At 42.1% G+C, this 26,005-nt stretch overlaps 1 protein-coding gene across 4 annotated transcripts in view; it reads left to right on the top strand.

Annotated features, from left to right (window-relative positions):
- Window positions 1-26,005, top strand: part of CUEDC1 (CUE domain containing 1) — a 177,545-nt gene that overhangs the window by 82,547 nt on the left and 68,993 nt on the right. For all 4 annotated transcript variants that reach the window (XM_056557501.1, XM_056557502.1, XM_056557504.1 and 1 more), the window contains one exon: window positions 18,042-18,168. In XM_056557501.1, the coding sequence (XP_056413476.1) occupies window positions 18,042-18,168 (127 nt within the window). The remainder of the gene's footprint in view (window positions 1-18,041; window positions 18,169-26,005) is intronic.

Raw genomic sequence — 26,005 nt, 5'->3', positions numbered from 1 at the left:
TGTTAATAAACAAAAAAATATATTTTTTTGTTCTGAGCATGCTCAGAAGTAAAAACGGATTGAAAAAACGGATGCAAACGGATGACATTAAAGGCTCATCCGTTTTCCATAGACTTCAATGTTAAATTTACTGTATCCGTTTTTTCTTCCGTTTTTTGGACGGAAGAAAAAATACTGCATGTGCCGTTATTTCTGCCGTAAAAAAAAACGGAAATGAGTGCAGACGGGTGCAAACGCATTGTAAAAGAATCCCATTGACATGAATGTGTTTTTTTTTTTAACCGTTTTGAAACCGTTTACAGCCAGCAAAAAAGGAAACGAAACGGGGATAAAAAAAACGGGGACAGACGGCCGTATGAACGCACCCTAAAAGAAAACATTTTCCAGTGTCGTACCCCTTTAAAGCCATTCTCAGGGATCCCACTTGTCCCTGTATTATATATGGACGGCCTATAGGTTTCAATAGACACTGGCCCTCATTTACTATCATTTCCCTGTTGGTTTTGTGGTTTTTCCTGTTGTTTTTTTTTTTCCCCCCAACATATTTACTATTGTGGCGCACACTTGTGTCGCAGGGGTTTTTTGTTTGTCGCACGCGGGTTTTGTGTTGCGACAAGTTTTGTCAGTTCACTCCGTTAATGTTCTTTACGTTGTTAAAGCGCGGGAAGGGACGGCAGTGGAGAATGAGTGGTCGTCAGGCTGCGAGGAAGTCTCGCAACAAAGAGGAGCTTTCGGAGGCTTTCCGCGCGTTCATAAACGAGAATGGTTGTGGTAATGTTGGATGACTTATTGGTTTTAAAATGTATTGACTTCAACAAGGTTTCGTAAGAATGGTTAAAGATTGTTCATGCTTAGATATCCACTATTTATGTAAAATAAAAAATAAAAAAGTTCAAAGGATGCTAATCAAGTTTAAAAAAAATTATAAAAAAAAAAAAATAAATAAGTTGTCAAACATAACATGACAACATAACATATAAATAATAAAAAAAAAAAAGGGGGGGGGGGGAGTGTAAGGGCAGCTTCAGATCACATATTACACAAATTTTCCTACTGCTAGGAGGTGTCGGTAGGTATCTAGCCCAAAACCCAACAGGATTAGGATTCTTCATAAATACCTTGGAAAAAGGCGTTTCTGTCGGGTAATGCCCCTTTTTCGGGTTTTTGAAAAGCCGACTCGGGTAGATCGGAAATAACAGGCGCACACGGTCGCAATGTGTCTGCAACAGGTCGCAGACACATTGCGACCTGGCGCAGAAACAGAAAACCCGAGAAAACAAGTCGGGTTGATAATAGTAAATGAGGGCCACTATGTAATACTTTGTTTCTCCTAATATGGTACTGTAGAGAATTTTTTTTTTTGCCAGATCTACAAGCAGATTGCAACTGATTTACTGTAGTTCACACAGCTTAGTTTTGGTGGACCCTTTTAACTACAGGGATTTTTTCAAATTATTTTATATGGCAATTGTAAAGTATTACATCTGTTGCCTTATGGGACAAGTTTCATGAAGAATTTATGAACTGTTAGGGTTTATACTTGTCTAGCTGTGTGTCTCTATTGCCAAATAAAATTCATTAGGATATGGTTTTGCAGTCTTAATGATAAAATTAATTACACCTACTTTACCTTAAAGACACTCAGTGGAACCATCAATTTTGTAGTTACCAGCTTTCTGCTTTCTGCTGTTGATATACAGAACATACTATTTATCAAGATGTTATTTATTTTTCTTGCTAAAAATGTACATTTTAATGTATGGTAAACATATTTTTAAGGTTAGTGTTGTATGCAAACGCATAGTCAGAAATAAAGAATATGCATACAGGCATAACAAATTTCATTTTAAATTCACCATGGCAGTAGTAGTCTAATCAATGAATTATAGGTGAGGATCACCCTGATTCAGATGCTATATAGAACTTACCCTTGATTCTCGTACATAGCTTTCTAGTGTAGTGTTTACTTTGTTTTTCCACTATTTATGGATTTTATTGATGGTTAGTTAGAACTCATCTATCTCATGGCCTTTACATGCTAAAAATAAAGCACTTTGTAGCAATAAGTGTTAATAATAGCACCAATGAATATTAAAGGGGTTATCCAACATAAGGTGGCTTTAGTACTTACCTGCCATAAAGTGATGTACATGCTTAGGAAGGATCCACACTTGGCTTGGGGCTAAATGGCAGTGTTGTGAGTCCACCATAAAGCTGCTGCTTTCTTTTTGTGAAATGGCTATTTCCTGTTGGAGATCACAGGATCCCTTGTTTGTAAGTGTGAGGTCACTTTTCTCCCTCCCACACATCAGCCACCCACCTATTGTAGCTACCCTGAGCTCCGTTCCATGCCTGCTGTGATTGCATTATATTTTTTCCCTGAAGCAATGTGGAGAATTATCTCCCTCCCACCCAGTGGTCGATCCACACATTGAAGCAGGACACGCTCCCTTTCAACACCGGACTAATGATGTAATGTTTTGACCCGCACTGCAACCTGGGAAAAGCCAGAGACAACACTTTTTTTGTATGCTGCTAAAAATGAACATTGGAGCAAAGATCACATAAGAATTGTGAGACTAGCTATCAAACACAGGTTCAGACACTATATTATGAACCAAACTAACTTTACAGCCCCTGTAGCACAGTCAAAAAAAAAAAAAAAAAAAAAAAAAAAAAAACAGAATACTCCTTTAAACAAAGCCATCAATATGTAATTATGTGTAAAATGTAGAATTTCAGCTTTAATTCTAGGGGTTACCTTTTATTGGTGTTCTAGAAATAGAAACAGGTATAACAAAAAATGAATGGCTGCAGTCCAAACAATAGATAATCAAAGCTTCATCAGAGGTTATGTCTGAGCTTTTTAACCCCTTAAGGATGCAGGACGTAAATGTACGTCCTGGTGCGGTGGTATTTCACGCACCAGGACGTACATTTACGTCCTGTGCATAACCGCGGGCATCGGAGCGATGCCCGTGTCATGCGCGGCTGATCCCGGCTGCTGATCGCAGCCAGGGATCCGCCGGCAATGGCCGACGCCCGCGATCTCGCGGGCGTCCGGCATTAACCCCTCAGATGCCGGGATCAATACAGATCCCGGCATCTGCGGCAGTACGCGATTTCAATGAATGATCGGATCGTCCGCAGCGCTGCTGCGGGAATCCGATCATTCAGAACGCCGCACGGAGGTCTCCTCACCTTCCTCCTTCCGGCGTCTCCTGCTCTGGTCTGAGATCGAGCAGACCAGAGCAGAAGATGACCGATAACACTGATCTGTTCTATGTCCTATACATAGAACAGATCAGTATTAGCAATCATGGTATTGCTATGAATAGTCCCCTATGGGGACTATTCAAGTGTAAAATAAAAAAGTGAAAAATCCCCTCCCCCAATAAAAAAGTAAAACGTCCGTTTTTTCCTATTTTACCCCCAAAAAGCGTAAAAAATAAATTTAATAGACATATTTGGTATTGCCGCGTGTGTAAATGTCCGAACTATTAAAATAAAATGTTAATGATCCAGTACGGTGAACGGCGTGAACGTAAAAAAAAAAAAAAACAGTTCCCAAATTACTACTTTTTTAATACATTTTATTAAAAAAAATTTATAAAAAATGTATTAAGTTTTTTATATGCAAATGTTGTATCAAAAAAAAGTACAGATCATGGCGCAAAAAATGAGCCCTCATACCGCCGCTTATACGGAAAAATAAAAAAGTTAGAGGTCATCAAAATAAAGGGATTATAAACGTACGAATTTGGTTAAATAGTATGTAATAATGGGTATCATTTTAATCGTATTGACCCTCAGAATAAAGAACTCACGTCATTTTTACCGTAAATTGTACGGCGTGAAAACGAAACCTTCCAACATTAGCAAAATTGCGTTTTTCTTTTAAATTTCCCCACAAAAATAGTGTTTTTTGGTTGCGCCATACATTTTATGATATAATGAGTTATGTCATTACAAAGGACAACTGGTCGCTCGAAAAACAAGCCCTCATACTAGTCTGTGGATGAAAATATAAGAGTTATGATTTTTAGAAGGCGAGGAGGAAAAAATGAAAACTTTGAGTCCTTAAGGCCAAAATGGGCTGAGTCCTTAAGGGGTTAAGGAGTAGTATCGTAAAATATTTTTTCAGATTGTCCACTCATGGCACCACAGGAGATTGCCCCCTACCTGCATAGGAACAGGACAGAAAGCACAAGAGAGGTTAAAAAGGCCCCTCCCTCCATACTCCCTCAATGTTTCCTGTTCCTATGGAGCAGGGGAGGAGAGAGGTCTGTACCTTTTTTCCCTGCGGGCTGCATTGGTGGAGTTCAGGCGGGGTGAGTCGGTCGCCATTGGCCTCCCTCTCTTCTTCCCATACCAGGTCGTGGCCTGTTCCTGAGGTGCGTCTCCGGTCCCGCTTTCGGTCCCCTGTGGCGCTCCGGGAGTTTATGCAGGGGACCTAATTCATTGGCCGGCCTCTGGTGCCCTGGTTCCCCTAGCTGTTTCTGGTGGCGGCATTGCGCACGTGCAGTTGACATCGCGCATGCACGTCCCCTGTGATTGGTCGGAGACTGGAAGTTCAAAACCCTGGGCATATAAGGAAGCCCAGGTCTATCCAACATCCTCTGGATCACCATGGCAGTGAGTAGCTGACCTATTGCGGGTACACTTAGTTCTTTTTTTTTTTGTGTGTGTGCTGGGGGTGGTGGTGTTACTTTCCAAGGAATTCCGTTCCAGATTTCCATTTAATGAGGAAGATACGAAATTATGGAACGAAATTTCAAAAATTGATGTACAAGTATCAAATTCTTACCACTTGCTGTCTCTGCATGTCCAACAGACTGTGTCATGTCTGCAAGACCTGTGCTGGATAATACATTTCCAGAAGTCTGATCTCTCTCCCTCCACAGAACAATGAGATTCTTAGGCATGATCCTGAATTCAGAGGTACTAAAAACCTTTCTTCCAGCAGAAAAAAGTATCCTCCATTCAGCAGAAGATAAAAAAATGTTGCAAAACAAATGTTACCTTGAGGGAAGCCATGTCCCTACTGGGGTCCATGACTTCCTGTATACCAGCTGTACCCTGGTGTCAGAGTCATTCCAGTCTCTGTCACAACTCTTCAGTCACAATTACTGAAAACCTGGGATTGCTCTCAGTTTTCACTAGAAAACAAGATGAAAGTTCCTCTTATCGTAAAGAAATCCCTAAAGTGGCGCTGAAGAAGGAAAATCTTCTGGTTAGGATACCATGGATCCCTTTTCCATCTATCTCTATAGCGATAGATGCCAGTCTGTGGGGCTGGGGAGCTGTGGTGGAAGATCTTGAACTTCAGGGTGCCTGGTCCCAAGAAACCTGAACCTTTTCCTCGAATTATTGGGAATTAAAAGCAAAATTAAAAGCTTTAAAAGCTTCAAAAAAAAATCTAGTGGAGGGCCTTCGTGTAAAAGTCTACTCAGACAACACTACAGCAGTGGCCTTTATCAATCATCAAGGTGGAACAAGACACACACCCCTGAAGATTCTAGCAGAGAAGATATTTATTTGGGCAGAACAAAATGTGTTATCCCTTTCTGCTGTACATCTAAAAGGAGTAGACAACCCATCAACCGATTTCCTAAGTCGCCATATTCTAGATCCAGGGGAATGGTCCCTGAATGCTCAAGTCTTTCTCTCTCGGACTCAAACTTGGGGTCTTCCGGAAATAGACCTTTTTGCTTCCCTGAAGTATTGCAGAGTTCACTGTTTCTTCTCTCTCAATCCCAGAGAGAACCCGGAGGCAGTGGATTCTCTTCAACAAATATGGTCGTTCAACCTCGCTTATGCTTTTCACCCAATTCCTCTAGTCATGAGAGCTCTCCAGAAGGTGAGACTAGGAAGAGAAAAATTCATCTTCCTAGCCCCGATGTGGCCGAAGAGAAGCTGGTTTAGTCTTGCCATAGAACTTGCCATAGTGGAGCCCTTTCTTCTTCCTTAGAGGGACGATCTATTGTCCCAGGGCCCTCTATTCCATAAAGATCCTCCAGCTGGCAGCCTGGCTATTGAGAGGCTTGTGCTAGAGCAAAAGGGTCTCCCTAAAAAGGTGGTTGACACTCTCCTAACAAGTAAAAAGGATTCTACTTGCTCCATTTATCTTAAACAAATGGAAGACATTTTTGTCCTGGTATGGCTCCTCTCCTCCAGATCTTCTTAACCCAGATATTCCTGGAATATTAGATTTCCTGCCTGGGTTTGATCTAGGTTTATCTCTGAGTACACTAAAGGTTCAGGCAGCAGCCCTTGGCTGTTTTTTTTATGCCAGCATTGCTGAACACAAATGGGTCAAAATGTTTTTTTCAGCAATATCCAGAATAAAACAAAAAATATCTATCTTTCCCTTGGGATTTAACCCCTTAAGGACCGGAGGTTTTTCCGTTTTTGCATTTTCGTTTTTTGCTCCTTGCCTTTAAAAAATCATAACTCTTTCAAATTTACACCTAAAAATCCATATGATGGCTTATTTTTTGCGCCACCAATTCTACTTTGTAATGACGTCAGTCATTTTGCCCAAAAATCTATGGTGAAGCGGGAAAAAAAATCATTGTGCGACAAAATTTAAAAAAAAACGCTGTTTTGTAACTTTTGGGGGCTTCCGTTTCTACGTAGTACATTTTTCGGTAAAAATGACACCTGATATGTATTCTGTAGGTCCATACGATTAAAATGATACCCTACTTATATAGGTTTGATTTTGTCGGACTTCTGGAAAAAATCATAACTACATGCAGGAAAATTAATACGTTTAAAATTGTCATCTTCTGACCCCTATAACTTTTTTATTTTTCCGTGTATGGGGCGGTATGAGGGCTCATTTTTTGCGCCGTGATCTGAAGTTTTTAACGGTACCATTTTTGCATTGATAGGACTTATTGATCGCTTTTTATTCATTTTTTCATGATATAAAAAGTGACCAAAAATGCACTATTTTGGACTTTGGAATTTTTTTGCGCGCACGCCATTGACCGTGCGGTTTAATTAACGATATATTTTTATAATTCGGACATTTCCGCACGCGGCGATACCATTTATGTTTATTTTTATTTTTATTTACACTGTGTTTTTTCTTTTATGGGAAAAGGGGGGTGATTCAAACTTTTAATAGGGAAGGGGTTAAATGATGTTTGTTCACTTTTTTTTTGCACTTTTTTTTTGCAGTGTTATAGGTCCCATAGGGACCTATAACACTGCACACACTGATCTTTTACATTGATCACTGGTTTCTCATAAGAAACCAGTGATCGATGATTCTGCCGCATGACTGCTCATGCCTGGATCTCAGGCACTGAGCAGTCATTCAGCGATCGGACAGCGAGGAGGCAGGTAGGGGCCCTCCCGCTGTCCTGTCAGCTGTTCGGGATGCCGCGATTTCACCGCGGCTATCCCGAACAGCCCACTGAGCTAGCCGGCATGCTTTCGGTTTCACTTTAGACGCGGCGTTCAACTTTGAACGCCGCGTCTAAAGGGTTAATAGCGCGCGGCACAGCGATCAATGCCGCGCGCTATTAGCCACGGGTCCCGGCCGTTGTTAGAGGCCGGGCCCGACCCGCTATGACGCGGGGCCACGCCGTGGCCCCGCGTTATAGATCGGGAGTGGACACATGACGTTCCAGTACGTCATGTGTCCTTAAGGGGTTAAATATTGTTTTATCATCTCTAACTAAAAGTCCTTTTGAGCCTTTGTCAGATTCAGCTATCAGGTTCCTTACCTGGAAAACTGTTTTTCTTGTGTCAATAACATCTGCCAAGCCTTGTCTATTGATTATCCTTACATTACTGTACTCGAAGATAAGATTATTCTAAAACATAATCCTGCCTTTCTCCCAAAAGTTGTATCCAATTTTCATAGGTCTCAAGACATAATTCTTCCCTCTTTCTGTGCGAGTCCCAAAAACAAAAAGGAGGAAGAGTTCCATAAACTGGACATCAGGAGAGCGGTCTTATATTATCTGGAGATTACTAAGACCTGGAGAAAAGACTCTAACCTGTTTGTTCAGTATCAGGGACCAAATAGGGGGAAGAAGGCATAAAAAAAAAAAAAAACTCGATTTCCAGATGGTTTAAGTCGGCAATCAGTCATTCCTATACTCCTGCGGGTCAAGATGTCCCGGTAGGTATCAAAGCTCATTCCACTAGGGCTGTTTCAGTCTCCTGGGCCGAGAGAGCTTCGGCCTCTCTAGAACAGATATGCAGAGCGGCCACATAGTCTTCTCCACACGCTTTCTTCAAGCATTATAAGCGGGACGTGGCCTCTTCTCAGGACCTTGGGTTTTGCCAAAAGGGGCTGCAGGCTGTGGTCCCTCCCTAAATCTACCTATCTAAATCTTATCTGGTATGTCTCATGTGGTGCGGTCGTGAGTGAACGATCTGAAAAGTCGAAATTATAACCGATAATTCAGTTTTCATGAGTCCATCACAACAGCACCTATCTATTCCCACCCTTATTCTTATATGTATATATATGTATATTTAATAAATGCTCTCTTAGTAATTTATAAACACTGAGGGAGTATGGAGGGAGGGGCCTTTTTAACCTCTCTTGTGCTTCCTGTTCCTATGCAGATAGGGGGCAATCTCATGTGGTGCTGTCGTGATGGGCTTTTCATCCTATCGTGCCCGGGCTACAAAAAAAAAAACACAAAACAAACATTCTCACCTTGCTCCATTCCCCAATTGCGCCGCTATAGCTCTCTGGTCCGGTCTACTTCCTTTTTCCTTGTGCACGGATCGTCACACTGCAGTCAGCGTATCGCTGGCCCCAGCGATGTCCCACCTTGGCCGGTGATAGGCTGAGCACAGTGTCATGTAAGGAGCCTGGGCCCCGCATTCTTCCTGCTGCCTGGGCTCCTTACATGACACTGTGCTCAGCCTATCACCGGCCGAGGCGGGACATCGCTGCAGACGGCGATACGCTGACTGCAGTGTGATGATCCATGCACGCGGAAGAAGGAAGGAGACTGGACCGGAGGACTGAAAGGCTATAGCGGCACAACAGGGGAACGGATGAAGGGGAGTTAATCTTTGTTTTGTGTGTTGTTTTGGTTTTTTTGCAGCCAAGGCACAATTGGATAAAAAAAAAATCCTTCACAATACTACTCTGATATATGATGTAAAAGTACATTGTCTATGGGCCGTGTGTCCAAGTGATAGAAAATGCAGTGATGTTACCTAGCTATCCGTAACTGGCAACACTGTTGGTTTTCATTTTTTGTTATGCCAGTACTGTTTCTAGAACACAAATAAGTTAAGTTGTAGGGTGAGAATATAAAGGGATCTTGTGTTCTTTACGGTTGGAAACTTATCCTTTTCTACACTGGGGTATTTTTTGTTATGATTGAATTTGAAGGGGTTTAACCCCTTCATAACCCATGACTGTTCTAAACTGTCATGGTGCTGCCAAGAGTGTGAGGAAGCTGCTCCATATCCTATGATCCCCAGCTGACTTCAGAAGCCGGGAGGTCGCTGCTAGTAGCTGACATTTAGTAAACGCTGTGGGGGCTATTAACACTTTAAATGCTGCTGTCATAGTTGTCAGCAGCATTTAAATGCATGTTAAAGTAATTGTTGGTGGCAGCGGGGAGGATCTCCTGGTTGTGGACAGGAGATTTTTTTTGTCCTTGCAGCCAGAACGCTTACCTGAGCCTCTGTGGCTGCTATTTTTCTCCCATTGATAGTCTGTCTGTGATGCTGCACTGATTTGCATGAGCCATTTAATGGTGGCTCATACAAGTCCTCTATTGTAACAAAAAAAAATACCCAATGGTCTTAACCACTATAAAATTAACCCCTTCCATAATAAAATTTCAAATCGACCCATTACTACAGAGTGTGGAAATGTCCGAACAATGAAATGTTTTATCTAAAAAAAAAATTTGAGCAATGGCATAAATGTAAAATAAAATACCAAACACCAGAATTGCAGGGGATTTTTTTATATTACATCCTAGAAATTATGCAATAAAAAGTGATCAAAAAGTCCAATCAATACCAAAATGGTATCAGTAAAAGCTACAGATCACCACGCAAACAATTGATCCCTCAAACAGTCTGGTTTACGGGGGTGGTGGGAACAAAAAAGTTAAAGGGGTCAGATTCTAAAAAGATAAGTAAAACATGATGGAAACTATACGAATTGGTTATTGTTGTAATTGTACTGACCTAAAGAATAAAGATAACATGGTCTTTAGACCACAGTGACACAGTGAACAGCTAAAAAAAAAAAGAAAAGCTCCCCTCCCCCCAAATTGGCAAAATTGCTATTAATTTTTTTATTTTATTTTTTAAATGTTTTTAAAAAAAATTAAGGAAGTCCTTACAAAGTACAGTTGGTCCATCAAAACATTTGCCCTTATATTGGTGTGTAAATGTAAAAGTAAAAGGCAAGCAGGCAAAATTGAAAGTGCAAAAATATAAATTTGCCCGTTCCTGGAGGGGTTAAGTGAAATCTTTTAGCAGGTTTATGCTGTACGGTCTATGGACAACTAAAAAAAAGACCCTGATTTCGACAATGAATTCCCTTTATCAATTCATGCAGACAATGTCTTAAGATCATTGTTTTTATTGAGCTGTCATCCAGCGGTGGGTGACACGGTGCCCTTGGTTTGCAGTGTGGGTAAAAACTGAGATTTTAGGACCTATTCTGCATGAAAACACTCACAAGATATTATCACATAAGCATACCAAGAGCTCCGTAAAGGCCTCTGTCACTGATATGGCAACTCTCATAACTATAAACTGTGATTGATTCCATATTATAAAAATATTGCATTAGCTTTTAAGGAATGTATTTGTCCTTTATGGCTGATTCCTGCTGTTGCTGCTTGTGTGTGGGTCTTAATGCTTTAATTCCAAAAAGGTAGAAAATGAATAGGGCAACTCACCACATGCGTCGTCTTCAATCTCCTTTATTCAAGAACATAGAAAATACATACAGTGCAGGACCAGGATGGACGGTAAAGGCGGGGGGATGTAGTTCGGGGCTACGGTGCCGTTTCGCAATGTATGCTTCAACTGCCCCGAACTACATCCCCCCGCCTTTACCATCCATCCTGGTCCTGCACTGTATGTATTTTCTATGTTCTTGAATAAAGAAGCGTGAAGAAGACGCATGCGGTGAGGTTCCCTGTTCATTTTGTACCTTGATGGAATATGCACATTGGACTGATTAGTATACAGAGAGCACCACCTGGCGCAGGTCAGCTAGCAGAGGTACTGACATACTGGCTTATTGCATAGGCAGCAGTGTCGAGTGTTTCTGTCTTCTGCTATTGCTACTTAATGTAAATTCAATATAAATTCACTATAATTCTTAAATGATTACTGCAATAATTTTGTTAAATACTTAAAGCTAAAAATCTACACTTCAGTAGCATCTTGATGGCTTTATTTGAAATCCTTTATAATGGTACACAGAGGTTTAATGATGAAGTCAGAGGAACAGATACTAAGGCTTTATTCACATGGCAGAATTTTCGCATGCAGAATTCAAAATTAAAGGGGTTATCCAGGAAAAAACTTTTTTTTCAACAGAACCAAATCGTCCCAGCATAGGAGACCATCCTATTCTGTAAAAAAACGCACGGAAAACGCTACCAATGTGAATACTACCACTATACCTACCAAGCGGATGAATGAAAAGGCAGAAGCCTGTGTCCCTTTTAGAAAAAGGAAAAATACTCTGAGAGGGAGATCCCTGAGGTCACAACGATCCAAAGAAAAGAAAAACAACCACTCAATGATGAAATAACCTACCAGCTTTAGCACACCATCTGCATCTAATGTTATCAACCTTACTTCCGAGACGATCGATCCAGCGATGGATTCACTCCTCTCCAAGGGTTTAAACTTTGGACTAGTTGAGAGATTCAACCCTGTCACGTTTGAGATAGACTTGGCGAGGGCTTTGAGAGACATTAGTCTATACAAGTTCTTTCTTAATAAAAACACACCTGAGCATGCCAAATGTGTGGCAGATTCACCTGTACAGTCCACCAATTTGGGTTTCTTTCCTAAAGAATGTACTCAGTTGGAAGAAGAGTGTATTGAAATGCTGGCATGCTATTTTGCTGATCCTGCAATATTGGTGCCCTCTGAAGCAGGTCGTTTTTCTAAGGGAACCCCCCCCTATTTTCCCGGGGAGTAGCCTGGATCTGTTTCAAAATGCTGTGTTACAAGATGTCAAATCTATTATATACAAAGAATCTCCATCTAATCTATCAATAGTAGAAGAGGAAGCTCTTAGAAAATTTTAAAGTAGAGATGATTTGTTAGCCATTAAGGCTGACAAGGGGGTTGTCGTGGTCCTTATGTACAAGGACATGTACTTGTCCGAGGCCGAAAGGCAATTAAGTGACAGGTCTACTTATACGCCCTTAAAAACCGACCATTCTTTCTAACCTTACGTCTTTTTTACACAAGGCAGTAGAGAGAGGCACACTTTCTAAAAAGAACGACTTATCCCAGAAACACCTCGACCTGCCACTTGGTACCATTTGCCTTTGACCGATCGTCTCGGGGGGTGGGATCTGTCACTGAGCACTTATCCCATTATTTGGAGTGGCTGCTCAGTCCGATGTTGACCAGTATTCCAGCGTACATTAAAGACACTCTCCACTTATTACAAATGACTGAGGTATTGAGGTGGGAATCTAGTTGGCACCTATGCTCGATCGATGTTGTCAGCCTGTACACCCGTATCCCGCACGATACGGGTGTACAGGCTGTGAGGGAGAGCCTTATTAGATCTGATAAGCCACAAGACTTTGTTGATTTTGTTACCGAGGCCTTAGCTTTTGTTCATTCTAATAGTACTTTCAGATTTGGAGATCAGTGGTATAGGCAGGACACCGGGACCCCGATGGTGACCCCGGTGTCCTGTACCTATGCCAATCTTTTTCTGGCAGAATTAGATATATTTATTCCTCAACTAATCCATACATCAGTAATATCAAATTCTATTCTCGATATATAGATGTCTTGCTGGCATGGGCAGGGACTGAGGAGCGGTTCCATGAGTTTGTCGCTCATCTTAATACAACAAACTCAATGAATCTGTCCGTCACATCCCATTTTGGAAGGTCGTCGATAGATTTCCTTGAAGTGAGATTAAAGGTTGAACACGAAAGAATCATTAGTGAAGGGTATAGAAAAGAGCGGTCTAGGAATCCCCTTCTCCACTTCAATAGCTCACATCCGAGCTGAGTGAAGAGGGGGATCCCTTATGGTCATTTCGTCCGTTTAAGACGGAACAATACTTTTGGACACCATGTATGACAAACAGGCAGATGAACTGCAGACGCGACTACAAGAGAGACAATATCCACTACAATTGATTAAAGAAGGTAGGACCAGAGCTAAGAAGATGAAAAGAGAACATTTGTTAAAAAATAGTAAGCAATTTAATACGGAGCATAAACGTTTTACTTTCACTTTTCAAAATTCCCCTATTAATCATGTTTTATAACGTGCCATTAGACGGAATTGGCATATAATAGAGAGCGATTTGAATCTAAAAGTTGTGGCAGACAGGAAACCCCATTTCTTTTAGAAAGAATTGAACATTAGGTGACTCCTTAAAGAAACCTGACAATAATATGAATAAAAGAGAACTCACATGGTTAGTCTACCCCGAAAGGGGATTATGCATGTAAATCCTGCAATTTTTGCAGATTTAATGCAGAATCTAAAACCATGAGAATGGGTTCCGTTACTCACACAGTGTCGGATTTGATTACGTGTAGAACAAAGTAAGTTGTTTATGTGGTCTTTTGCCCCTGTGGGTTCTACTACATTGGGAAGACGATTAGACAGCTTAATGCAAGGATTAGAGAACATTGGTACTCATTCCGAACCTCGAAAGGAGCCCCCCGTCTTATGGCCCATGTAGTTGAAGCCCACGGGGGTAAAACAGACCAACTTAAATTTGCCGGCATTGAGAGGGTTAAGTATAAACCCGGAATAAATCTAGATCGATATTTGCTCCAAAGAGAGACTTACTGGATAATCCACACGTCAGCAGCAGGTCCTCTTGGCCTGAACGAGAAGGTTGATTATGCGCCTTGTTTTTAAAATACACGTGTTTGTTTTGCACATATTTCTATTTTCGTTTTTTGTATTTTAAATGTGAATGCTTAGTTCTACTGACGTAGACTGCTAATGGCGACTTACAGCCAATAGTGAGAAACGAAATGTTGCTCACCTACTACGTCAGAAAAGGTAGGCTGTCCTGAGTAATCAGGACTAGCCAATCACCTGTATAAGAACCGGCATACGTTCCAGACTGTCATGGCCAGATGAAGCTTGTCTAACGAGTGAAACAGATTCTGTCACCGGAGGTTTACATCCCCCCTGTTGATCACTCTCCCTATCTGTTGTATGTGAGTATTTTGCATTAAAGAAACTTATCGCTGAAGAAGACCGGTGAGTGACGATTGTTTTTCCATACTCTCTCAATATTTAATTTACAAATCTGTTTAACTTTCTGGAGCTAGTTAAAGTTTTTTTCCTGGAATACCCCTTTAAATTAAAGCCCAATAGACTTCAGTGGGATGCCACACTCCCATTTGCACTTTTCCGCATGTGAATTCCGCACACTATTCGTACCGATTCCATGCAAAATCCACACAAGCCAAAAACCACTCAAATGGATGGAAATGCGGAATTGGTGCGGATGTGCAGAAATTCTGCCGTGTGAATATAGCCTAAGGCGCTAGGACCGCACAGGTATGCACCGTCTTATAGACTGCAATGCATTCCGTTCGGACTCCACACAAAGAATTAATCTGTTCATTCTTTGTGTGGACATGGAAAATGGAATTTCATCTGGCACGGGGATTCCACCATGTGCACAAGGCACACGATTGAATTTAACGGGACTCTGCTGCAGCAGATTTTCCGTGCCAAATTCAGTGCGGAATCCGGCACGGAAATTCCGACATGTGAACATGGCCTTAGAGGACCTCTGAAAGTAGCTCATCCACATGTAAAGTCCACATCTCTTTATATAGTCTTATAAATGTAAACTGCCACAGGGTATAAATGCGACTCCATTGCCTCCAGCCTTCTGCAGGCAACGCTTGAACCCGTTGTCTCAATTAAGCCTACTAGCAATTCATGGCCTGCCAATTTAGTTAGAATAAGATGAGTATATAGTGCTGAGATCAGTCCTCTTGGTCCCTTTCTTCTATGAATTCCAGTGCAAACTGATGTTTTCAACAAGGCTGAACATATGATGTTAATAGTAATCGATGAACCATGCCAAGACCAGTCATCAAATATTGTGCAACTACTTTTAAAACATGTCTGTCCTATGAGTCACCTTACCACTATCCACCAGCAGCAAGCACTCTAGAGCAGTGTTTCCCAACCAGGGTGCCTCCAGCTGTTGCAAAACTACAACCCCAAGAATGCCCGGACAGCCTTCGGCTGTCCGGGCATGCTTGGGGTTGTAGTTTTGCAACAGCTGGAGGCACCTTGGTTGGGAAACACTGCTCTAGATGCTTGGTTAAGCCCTGCCGACTCACTGGAATTTAATAAAGTGATTCAAGTAGGCCCCATGTGTGATCACCCACAGCAAGCTCATATTTGTCCCATTGTGCAAAATGAAGTAATATGATGCTCCTCCGCTCGGCATTTCACGTTCTGTTCAGAGAAAGGGAACAATGCTGATTTCTTGTCTTTTAATAGGATTTGACAATGTAGGCACATATAACCATTTTGTCACTTACTCCCTGGTGGCCTTTACTAGCACTTAAACTTGGTCATCTTCTTTTGTCTGCTACAAGCAGTTGTTCTTCTAGTGCTTTAGCATTTAACAGAATTGTCCACATAAAGCACACAATACCACTACTAACTTATCATTGCCTATTTGCACCAGGCTAAAAATCACATAAATGTGCACATATGCCATATCACGAAGTACAACAAAACAGCAGACAGTTATGGCTGTGGCTTCATCATGATAAAACCTCCTCCTTGGCAATTCCGCATTGCTGTGCGCGCACAGAGGCTGCCACCTGGTGGATAATCTGGAGAAGTGCTGATATTTATTTTGTAATTAAATCTCTGAATTCCAATCAGCTGAAGTCAGAGGGAAGAAGAACAGCAGTGACCTTGTGCTAAGGCACGTTCTCCTTGTCCACAGCCAAATTCTATGCAGACCTAATAATTTATTATTGTACATGCCCAAAGCCTTCACTCAGGTTTATATATCAATATTATGCATAAAAATATATAAAACCAGCAGTGATACCATAGTAGTATTAGCAGAGACAGTAAGAGTATTAGCAGTTTAGCAGTAATGATATATCAATAGTCGTAGTAATTTCAGCAATATTTACTTGGAACTGGTATTACTCACCCTATTAGTATTAGCAGAAGTGAAATGAGAATAGAATTATTAGCAATAGTGATGTAATTGTAATAGTAGTGTGACCAGTAGTAAAATGACAAAATAATAGTATTAACAATAGTGACATAGGAATACCTCTGGTAGGAACATAGAAATATTCACATTAGCAGTAGTGATATGAGAATGTAAGATTAATATGCAATTTTTTTAATGCTTTTTGGTTCCTAGATGGTATAAACTGAAACCAAGCATATGTCTTTAGGCTGTGATGTGTTGTGATGCACTCAGATTGTACTATTTGTACCCAGATTTGTCATCCTGATAGGCAGTCAAATAGTTAAGAAATGTGATTCATACATTACAGATAGGGGGCAGTATGGGTTACTATTTTAGTGTACAAGTGCTAACTACTTGTATTACGATTTATTTTAAAGGTCCATTAATTTCAGGGCACACTACATCAAGTATTTAAAGGACATGCTAAAAGTTTCTCAATTTAGGTCTGCATGTTTAGATCACTAGGTGCACCTGCATGTTTCTCTCCCTACTCTGTGTCTGTGTGAGCTGAACGGTCCCATACACTTATATTGTCCAGGTAATGTGTCAAAGCCAGGAGATGACACTAAGCATGCACTTCTCTAGAGTTGTCCTACTAACTGGTCAGCGTCTGAACACTAACACAACAAAAGTTTTTTAGAATAACAGTACCCATTTAAATGGAAAACATTTACTTTTAAATCAACTGATGCCAAAAAGTTAAACAAATTTGTAAATAACTTCTGTTAAAAAATCCCAATCCTTCTAGTACTGATCAGCTGCTGTATAATACAGAGGAAGTTCTTTTCTTTTTGAATTTCCTCCTTTCTGCCTGGCCACAATGCTCTCTGCTGACACCTCTGTCCATTTTAGGAACTATGCAGAGTAGGAGCAAATCCCCATAGCAATCCTCTCTTGCTCTGGACAGTTTCTTACATGGACAGAGGTATCAGCAAAGAGCACTGTGGTCAGGCAGAAAGGAAATTCAAAAAGAAAAAAAATTCCTGTGTATTATACAGCAGCGGATAAGTACTGGAAGGTTGGGATTTTTTAAATAGAAGCAGTTTAAATTACTGGCATCAGTTGATTTAAAAGAAAATGTTTTCCAGTGGAGTACCCATTTAACATAAGATAGAAGACAGCAGAGATGGATGTTGGAGTAATTCAGGCCACTTCTCTTTTTTTTATCCACGTGCTTCAGACTGCTGTATATGGGATGTTAAGTTAGATTACCCTAGTAAAGTAGCCATGGATTCAGAAAGATAGAGCTGCTGTGCTTTATTTTAGTTTTTCAGCAGTTAACCGGAACATTTCAGATTCCATGATAAGAAAGTTATATTTTTCCTTCAAATTCGCTTGAGCAACATTTAATGGGAGAAATAAATCAAAGGTCATAGGCATGGGAAAATATGCAATCTGTGATCCTCATGATCTCAAGCATGTACTAATATCCCAATTAGTATTATCATGGCATTCTTTTATTTGTAGCCTCTTAGTACTGGTCAGAGATTTTATTCATCATAAAACGGATAATGGTGGCTACACATGTTACTGAAGCTAACACATGATTGGTTGTTGAATCATTGCTTTGGTTAGGAAATAATGTTGTTTTGTTTTTTGTAACTAGGACTGACATGTTGCCAGCCAGTGGCTCTCAGGTACCTAAACTGTGCAGGAACTGGAATCCCCCTCTACTGGGAAGCTTGCCTGACGATTTCCTCCGCATATTACCCCAGCAGATGGACAGTGTTCAGGTGAGCATAGTGAATAATGTTATGGCATTAAATTGGTTAAATTGCTTTGTACTGCTAGTATTCCTCGGCCCCTTGTCTCGGCAAATAGCTTTGATTTAGTCAGTCCTTCTATATTGGTTTTGAGAAACCTTAAGGTTGGTTTAAAGGGAACCAGTAACTAGTCTCATGCTGTATGAATCACGGGCAGTATGAAACACTCACGGGTTCCTTTATCACTACAACATCGTTTACTCTGTATGGCAGTGCCTTTTCAGAGAAATCATAATACTTATTTCGGCTTGGAATGGTGCTCCGAGTAACCAGAGCCATCCTTGTTTGACACAGGTCGAGATCTTTCAGGGCCAGCTGACCGAAAAAGAGTTGAGGAAAAAGCTTGTAAGCTTGGATATTCACTCCTCTGGTAATACCGCAAACTGTCACGGTCATTTCAACAAGCTTTGCATAAGTTAGTAATACAAGCGTATAGAAGAAACTTTATAATATATTTTGTTAGAGAAAAATGACTTTCTTCTGAAATGTTTGACTCTTGGTTCATTTTAAATATCTTGAGAAATGAGGCAGATAACCAGCTCACTAAGAAATCATTCTACACTAGCAGTCTATGTAGAGTTAAGAGATTCAGTGATGAGCTCAGGTAAAACAGAGCATGAACTCCAGTGAAAATTGGCCCTATATGATCAGTTAGACCATTGAAGATTACCCAGGCAGACAGAGTTTCTGAATAGAGGAGCTCCACGGAACTGTCTCTGGTGGGACTAGCTCTTTTCCTTTTCCTTCTATTTCCAGCAGCAGCTTGTTCCCACCAACATCAGGAGCCCCTATTTCCACCAGCGGTGAAAGCTATCTCTCTATGCGCGCTTCTAAATGGAAGGCTTTCAATAACTGAGTAGGAGTTGGAGAAACATTTTGCCTAGCAAGCCCCTTCCCATTTGATAGGTCAATCAAACATACCCACCAACTTAACACACCTCTACAATCTGAATTTTTCACCCTTTCTGAACATCTCTAAAAATTTCCATCTGAAACTTACCTTTCGTTTCCTGGTGGAAAAACTTCTTAACATGCTTTACTATGCAGGGTATTTTACCTTATGCAAACCCTTATTTCTGTGGCATTTTCTCATAGAATATTTGCTACATTATGACCAAACCCAGACTAGCCTATGATGCCTTGGTCAATCATGAACATGCCAGCGGCATTGGTTTACCCAGTCCTAAGATGTACTACCACGCTATCCATTTGGTAAAGATAATATACTGTTCAAATGCCCCTCTTACAAACAATGGGTTCTTGTATAAACAGATGCCTTTTTAAATCCCTCTTGGATACATTAATGGTAACAGGTGATATGTCACCTATCCTTCTTACTAAGGATCGACCAATTATTGGTTTGGCCGATATTATCAGCCGATAATCACGATTTTGGGCATTATCGGTATTGGCAATTACCTTGCCGATAATGCCCCGCACCGTCCACACCGCGACCGCCCCCCCCCCCACCGACCCGCCGCACCGCATCGCACCCCCCACCGCACCGCCCCGGCCCCATTGCCTTCCCCATCCCCGGTTTAATAATGACCTTTTCCCGGGGGCCTGGGGTCCACGCTACTTCTGCCTCCTGCTGTGTCCTACGGTGGCGGTAGTTGGACTCAGGAGGACCCCAGGACAGGCAGGGGGAGAGAAGCGGGTGGCGGCGGTCTATGGCACCGCAAAAGCCGCTGCAGTTCATTGATTTAAAGCACCCACTTTAAATCAATGATCTGCAGCGGTGTCGCGGGGGGATAAATAGCCGATAACTTATACCGGAATATCGGTATAACTTATCGTCTATCGGCCCTAACCTCCACAGATTATTGGTATCGGCCCTAAAAAAACGATATCTGTAGATCCCTACTTCTTACACATGCTAGCCCACTAACTCTTGCCACTCTAATAGTTCAGAATAATTATTTACTTTCCCAGATGACGATGATTGACATCTCTAGCGTTCTTCTGACTGTAATCTAGAGCTCTCTATCATTGGTGAGCGGACGGCCTTAGGAGTCTGTTTTAACAGGGAGCTTAGGGGAAATTCCCACATCAATGAATTTCCAGCCGCCAGGACATCTCCTTTTTATTTTTTTATTTTTTTTTTATATATAATATATATTTTTTTTTTTTTGTAGTTATGCATAGTGCATGACCAGTTACAAAGGTATGTATGCTTTCTAATTCTCAGAGCCTATTTAGATCTGTAAACTGTTTTTCTAGCACAAAACTGCTGCAAGATGCCCTTTAAGACTATACATACATTATTTCCACTGTCATGGATCTGCGACCTGGTTGGAACACAACTGGTTATGCAATCCAGTACTCCCAAGTACCTCTGTAGCTTGCAACCATTTAACCTCACCCATATTACTCTCCCCTCTGACCTGGTATACCTAAAACAAAAGCAAAATCATTTAAACCCTTCCTTCTCTCTGCCTTAAATAAGACAACTTCTTACAGCCTCCAAACAATCCTCCAGGTCTGTGAGAATTCAAGAGAATGGCTACAAAACCTTGTCTCATTTAGGAAGCCCTCTTGGTGCCAGAACAGCAAAAAAAAAAACACATGGCACACTGTGTGTGTAACGACACCTAGTGCTGGGCAGTATACCGGCATGAACCGGATACCGTTTTTTTTTCTCCCACGGTATGGATTTTTGCCCATACCGCTATACCGGTCGGGCCCCTCCCCCACCCTCTGGATGAATTGTAGAGCCCAGCGCGGTGCCCTCACTTGTCCCGGTGTGCTTCTCTGGCCCGATTCCGAGAGCGGAATTGGACCACAGAAGCTAATCCATTTACTGTGTCCCCCCGCTGCGCCTGACAGCCAGTGTCCCCGCGAGCACGATCAATCCCCACCGCTAGCGGGATCCATGTGCCCACTAGCGGTGTCTCAAGAATGCCTCCCGCGAGCGCTACCATCACCGCTAGTGTGCATGCGCAGTACTACGCAAATAGCTTAGGGCTAACGCTAGGCTCCTAGCGCTGCCTACGTTAGCCCTACGCTATTTGCGTAGTGCTGCGCCTGCGCAGTACTACTTTAGCCGCGTGCGAGGCTTTTAAATCTGTTCCCGTACCCTGAGAGCTGACAGGCACGGGGAACAGAGCCGTGCTCGGCATTCTTGTGACACCGCTAGTGGGCACAGGGACCTCGCTAGCGGTGATGGTAGCGCTCGCGGGGGGCACATTTGACACCGCTAGTGGGCACAGGGACCCCGGGGATGGGACAGGCGGTAATACCGTGATACCGCGATAATAAAAAAAAATACCGTGATATTAATTTTAGGCCATACCACCCAGCACTAACTACACCCCTCAAGGAACATAACAAAGGAGTACAGTGAGCCTTAACACCCCACAGGTGATTGACAAACTTTCGTTAAAATTGGACGTGAAATTGAAAAATTTGATTTTTTTTTCACTAAAATGCTTGTGTTACCCCCAAATTTTTCATTTTCACAAGGGGTAATAGAAAAGAAAGCCCCCTAAAATGTGTAACGCCATTTCTTCTGAGTATGGAAATACCCCAAATGTGGATGTAAAGTGCTCTGCGGGTGAACTACAATGCTCAGAAAAGGAGGAGCGCCATTGAGCTTTTGGAGAGAGAATTTGGTTGTAGTTGAGAAGTTGCTGTGGTGGAAAACTCACTGTAAACCCCCTCCTGTTTGAATGTACCTCCAGCTGTTGAAAAACTACAACTCTCATCATGAACTGACAGACCGTGCATGCTGGGAGTTGTACTTTTGCAACAACCTTGGTGTTCTGTTATCTAAGGGTACGTTCACACATACGCAGATTTGATGCACAGGATTGTCTGCTGCAGATTTCAATGTAAACAGCTTCTAATCTGCAGTTACAAATCCTGCGCATCAAATCTGTGCAGGATCCTGTATGTGTCAACGTACCATAACTCAGTTTTTTCCAACCGGTCTGCCTCCAGCTTTTGCAAAACTATAACTCTCAGCATGTACTAATAGCCGAAGCGCATGCTGGGAGTTGTAATTATGCAACAGCTGGAGGCACGCAACTACAACTCCCAGCATGCCCAGACAGCTGTTTGCTGTTTGTATATGCTGGGAGTTGTAGTCTCGGACAGCCCCAATCATTCAGAAGCGACGACCAATAGCAGATCGGGGGCGGGGGGGTTAACTTTCGTTTTCCCCGTCCTGCCCACCCACAATAGGCGGGGCAGGACGGGGAAACCCGACAGGGACCGGAGCCGAAGATCCACTTACCGATCCTACGGATGCCGGTGAGTTGCCTAGCAACATCTGGAGGGTACAGTTTGAGACCACCATACAGTGGTCTCTAACTGTAGCCCTCCAGATGTTGCAAAACCACAACTCCCAGCATGCCCAGACAGCTGTTTGGGCATGCTGGAATATGTAGTTTTGCAACAGCTGGAGGGCTACAGTTTGAGACCACTATATAGTGGTCTCTAAACTGTATCCCTCCAGATCTTGCAAAACTACAACTCCTAGCATGCCCAAACAGCTGTTTGATGTCTGGGCATGCTGGGATTTGTAGTTTTGCAACATCTGGAGGGTCACAGTTTGGAGATCACTTTGCAGTGTTCTCTAAAACTGTAGCCCTCCAGATGTTGCAAAACTGCAAATCCCAGCATGCCCAAAAAGCTGTCTTGGAATGCTGGGAGTTGTAGTTGCGTACCTCCAGCTGTTGCATAACTACATCTCCCAGAATGCCCTTTGGTGATCAGTACATGCTGGGAGTTGTAGTTTTGCAACAGCTGGAGGCACACTGGTTGAAAAATACTGAGTTCAGTAACAGAACCTAACTGAAGGTTTTCCAACCAGTGTGCCTCCAGCTGTTGCAAAAGTACAACTCCCAGCATGCACGGTCTGTCAGTACATGCTGGGAGATGTAGTTTTGAAACAGCTGGAGGTTTGCCCCCCCCATGTGAACGTACAGAGTACATTCACACAGGCACGTTTACAGTAAGTTTCCTGCTTCAAGTTTGGCAAATTTGCAAATTTTTCGCTGCAGCGCAAACTCCTAGCGGGAAACTCACCGTAACACGCCAGTGCGAATGTACCCTAAAAACACTACACTAACACTAAATAAAGGGTAAAACACTACATATACACCCCTTACACTGTGTTCCCCCCCCCCCCCCCCCCCAATAAAAATTAAAAAGGTATTGTATGGCAGTGTTTTCAAAACGGAGCCTCCAGCTGTTGCAAGACAACAACTCCCAGCATATTTGGACAGCCACTGACTGTCCAGGCATGCTGGGTGTTTAGCAACAGCTGGAGGCACCCTATTTGGGAATCACTGGCGTAGAATACCCCTATGTCCACCCCTATGCAATCCCTAATTTAGTCCTCAAATGCGCATGGAGCTCTCTCACTTCGGAGCCCTGTCTTATTTCAAGGAAACAGTTTAGGGCCACATATGGGGTATTTCTGTACTCAGGAGAAATTGCACTACAAATTTTGGGGGGGGCTTTTTCTCCTTTTACCACTTATGAAAAGGAAAAGTTGGGGGCTACACCAGCTTGTTAGTGTAAAAAAAAAAAAAAAATTTACACTAACATGCTGGTGTTGCCCCATACTTTTTATATTCACAAGCGTTAAAAGGAAAAAAAGACCCCCAAAATTTGTAACGCAATTTCTCCTGCGTACGGAAATATCTCATGTGGGCGTAAAATGCTCTGTGGGCGCACAACAAGGCTCAGGAGTGAGAGTGCAATATGTACATTTGAGGCTTAAATTGGTGATTTGCACAGGGGTGGCTGATTTTACAGCGGTTCTGACATAAACGCAAAAAAAGAAATACCCACATGTGACCCCATTTTGGAAACTGCACCCCTCACGGAACGTAACAAGTGGTATAGTGAGCCTTAACACCCCACAGGTGTTTAATGAAAATTCTTCAAAGTTGGATGGAAAAAAAAAATATATATACATTTTTCACTAAAATGCTGGTGTTACCCTAAATTTTTCATTTTCACAAGGGAAAATAGGAAAAAAGCCCCCCAAAATTTGTATCCCCATTTCTTCTGAGTAAGAACATATCCCATGTGTGGATGTTAAGTGCTCTGCTGGCGCACTACAATGCTCAGTAGAGAAGGAGTGCCATTGGGCTTTTGAAGAGAAAATTTGTCCGGAATTGAAGGCCACGTGTGTTTACAAAGCCCCCATTCCCAAGGGAAAATAGGAAAAAAGCCCCTCAAAATTTGTAACCCCATTTCTTCTGAGTAAGAACATACCCCATGTATGGCCCCTGACTTCCATTCCAAACAATTTTTTCCCAAAAGCTCAATGGCGCTCCTTCTCTTCTGAACATTGTAGTGCACCAGCAGAGCACTTGACGTCCACACATGGGGTATTTCCATATTTAGAAGAGATGGGGTTACAAATTTTGGGGGGCATTTTGTCCTATTATCCGTTGTAAAAAAAATTAATTTGAGGGAAAACTAGCATTTTAGTGAAAAAAAAAAAATAATCATTTACACATCCAACTTTAACGAATAGTCGTCAAACACCTGTGGGGTGTTAAGGCTCACTGGACCCCTTGTTACGTGCCTTGAGCGGTGTAGTTTACAAAATAGTATGCCATGTGGTTTTTTTTTTTTTTGCTGTCCTGGCACCATAGGGGCTTCCTAAATGGGACATGCCCCCCAAAAAATCATTTCAGCAAAATTTGCTTTTCAAAAGCCAAATGTGACGCCTTCTCTTCTGAGCATTGTAGTTCGTCCGCAAAGCATTTTACGTCCACACATGGGGTATTTCCATACTCGGAAGAGGTGATAAGGCTGTGAGGTGATAAGGCTTCAAAGTTAAAAAGAAAAATGCTACATTTTCAATTTTTTCATCAAATTTTGGAATTTTTCACCAAGAAATGATGCAAGTATCGACAAAATGTCACCACTATCCTAAAGTAGAATGTGTCACGAAAAAACAATCTCTGAATCAGAATGAAAGGTAAGAGCATCCCAGAGTTATTAATGTTTAACCCCTTAACGACGCAGGATGTAAATGTACGTCCTGGTGATGTGGTACTTAACGCACTAGGACGTACATTTACGTCCTGAGCATAACCGCGGGCATCGGAGCGATGCCGGCATCATGCGCGGCAGGTCCCGGCTGTGGATCGCAGCCAGGGACCCGCCGGTAATGGCGGACACCAGCGATCCCGTGGATGTCTGCCATTAACCCCTCAGATGCAGTGATCAATACAGATCACAGCATCTGCAGAATCGCGATCACTTAACAGGATGATTGGATCGCCCGCAGAGCTGCCGCGGTGATCCGAACATCCTGCACGGCAGACGGAGGTCCCCTCACCTGCCTCCGCTGTCTTCCGGGAGTCTTCTGCTCTGATCTGCCTTCCCGCAGACCAGAGCAGAAGATGACCGATAACCCTGATCAGTGCTGTGTCCTATACATAGCACTGAACAGGATTAGCAATCGAATGGTTGCTATAAATAATCCCCTATGGGGACTATAAGAGTGTAAAGATAAAAGTTAAAAAAAAAAATTGAAAAACCCCCTTCCCCGATAAAAACGTAAATTGCCCCATTTTCCCTATTTTACCCCCAAAAAGTGTAAAAAAAAATTATTTTATATACATATTTGGTATCGCCGCGTGCGTAAATATCTGTACTATTAAAATAAAATGTAAATGATCCCGTACGGTGAACGGCGTGAACGTAAAAAAAAAAAAAAGTCCAAAATAGCTGCTTTTTGATAACATTTTATTCCCAAAAAAATTTATTAAAAATGTAATAAAAGTTTTGTATAAGCAAATATGGTATTAATAAAAAGTACAGATCACGGCGCAAAAAA

Source organism: Hyla sarda, chromosome 2 (genome assembly GCF_029499605.1).
Source record: "Hyla sarda isolate aHylSar1 chromosome 2, aHylSar1.hap1, whole genome shotgun sequence".
Classification (NCBI taxonomy): Eukaryota; Metazoa; Chordata; class Amphibia; order Anura; family Hylidae; genus Hyla; species Hyla sarda.
The sequence above is the reverse complement of the archived record's forward strand: the minus strand, read 5'-3'. Positions and strand labels throughout refer to the sequence as shown.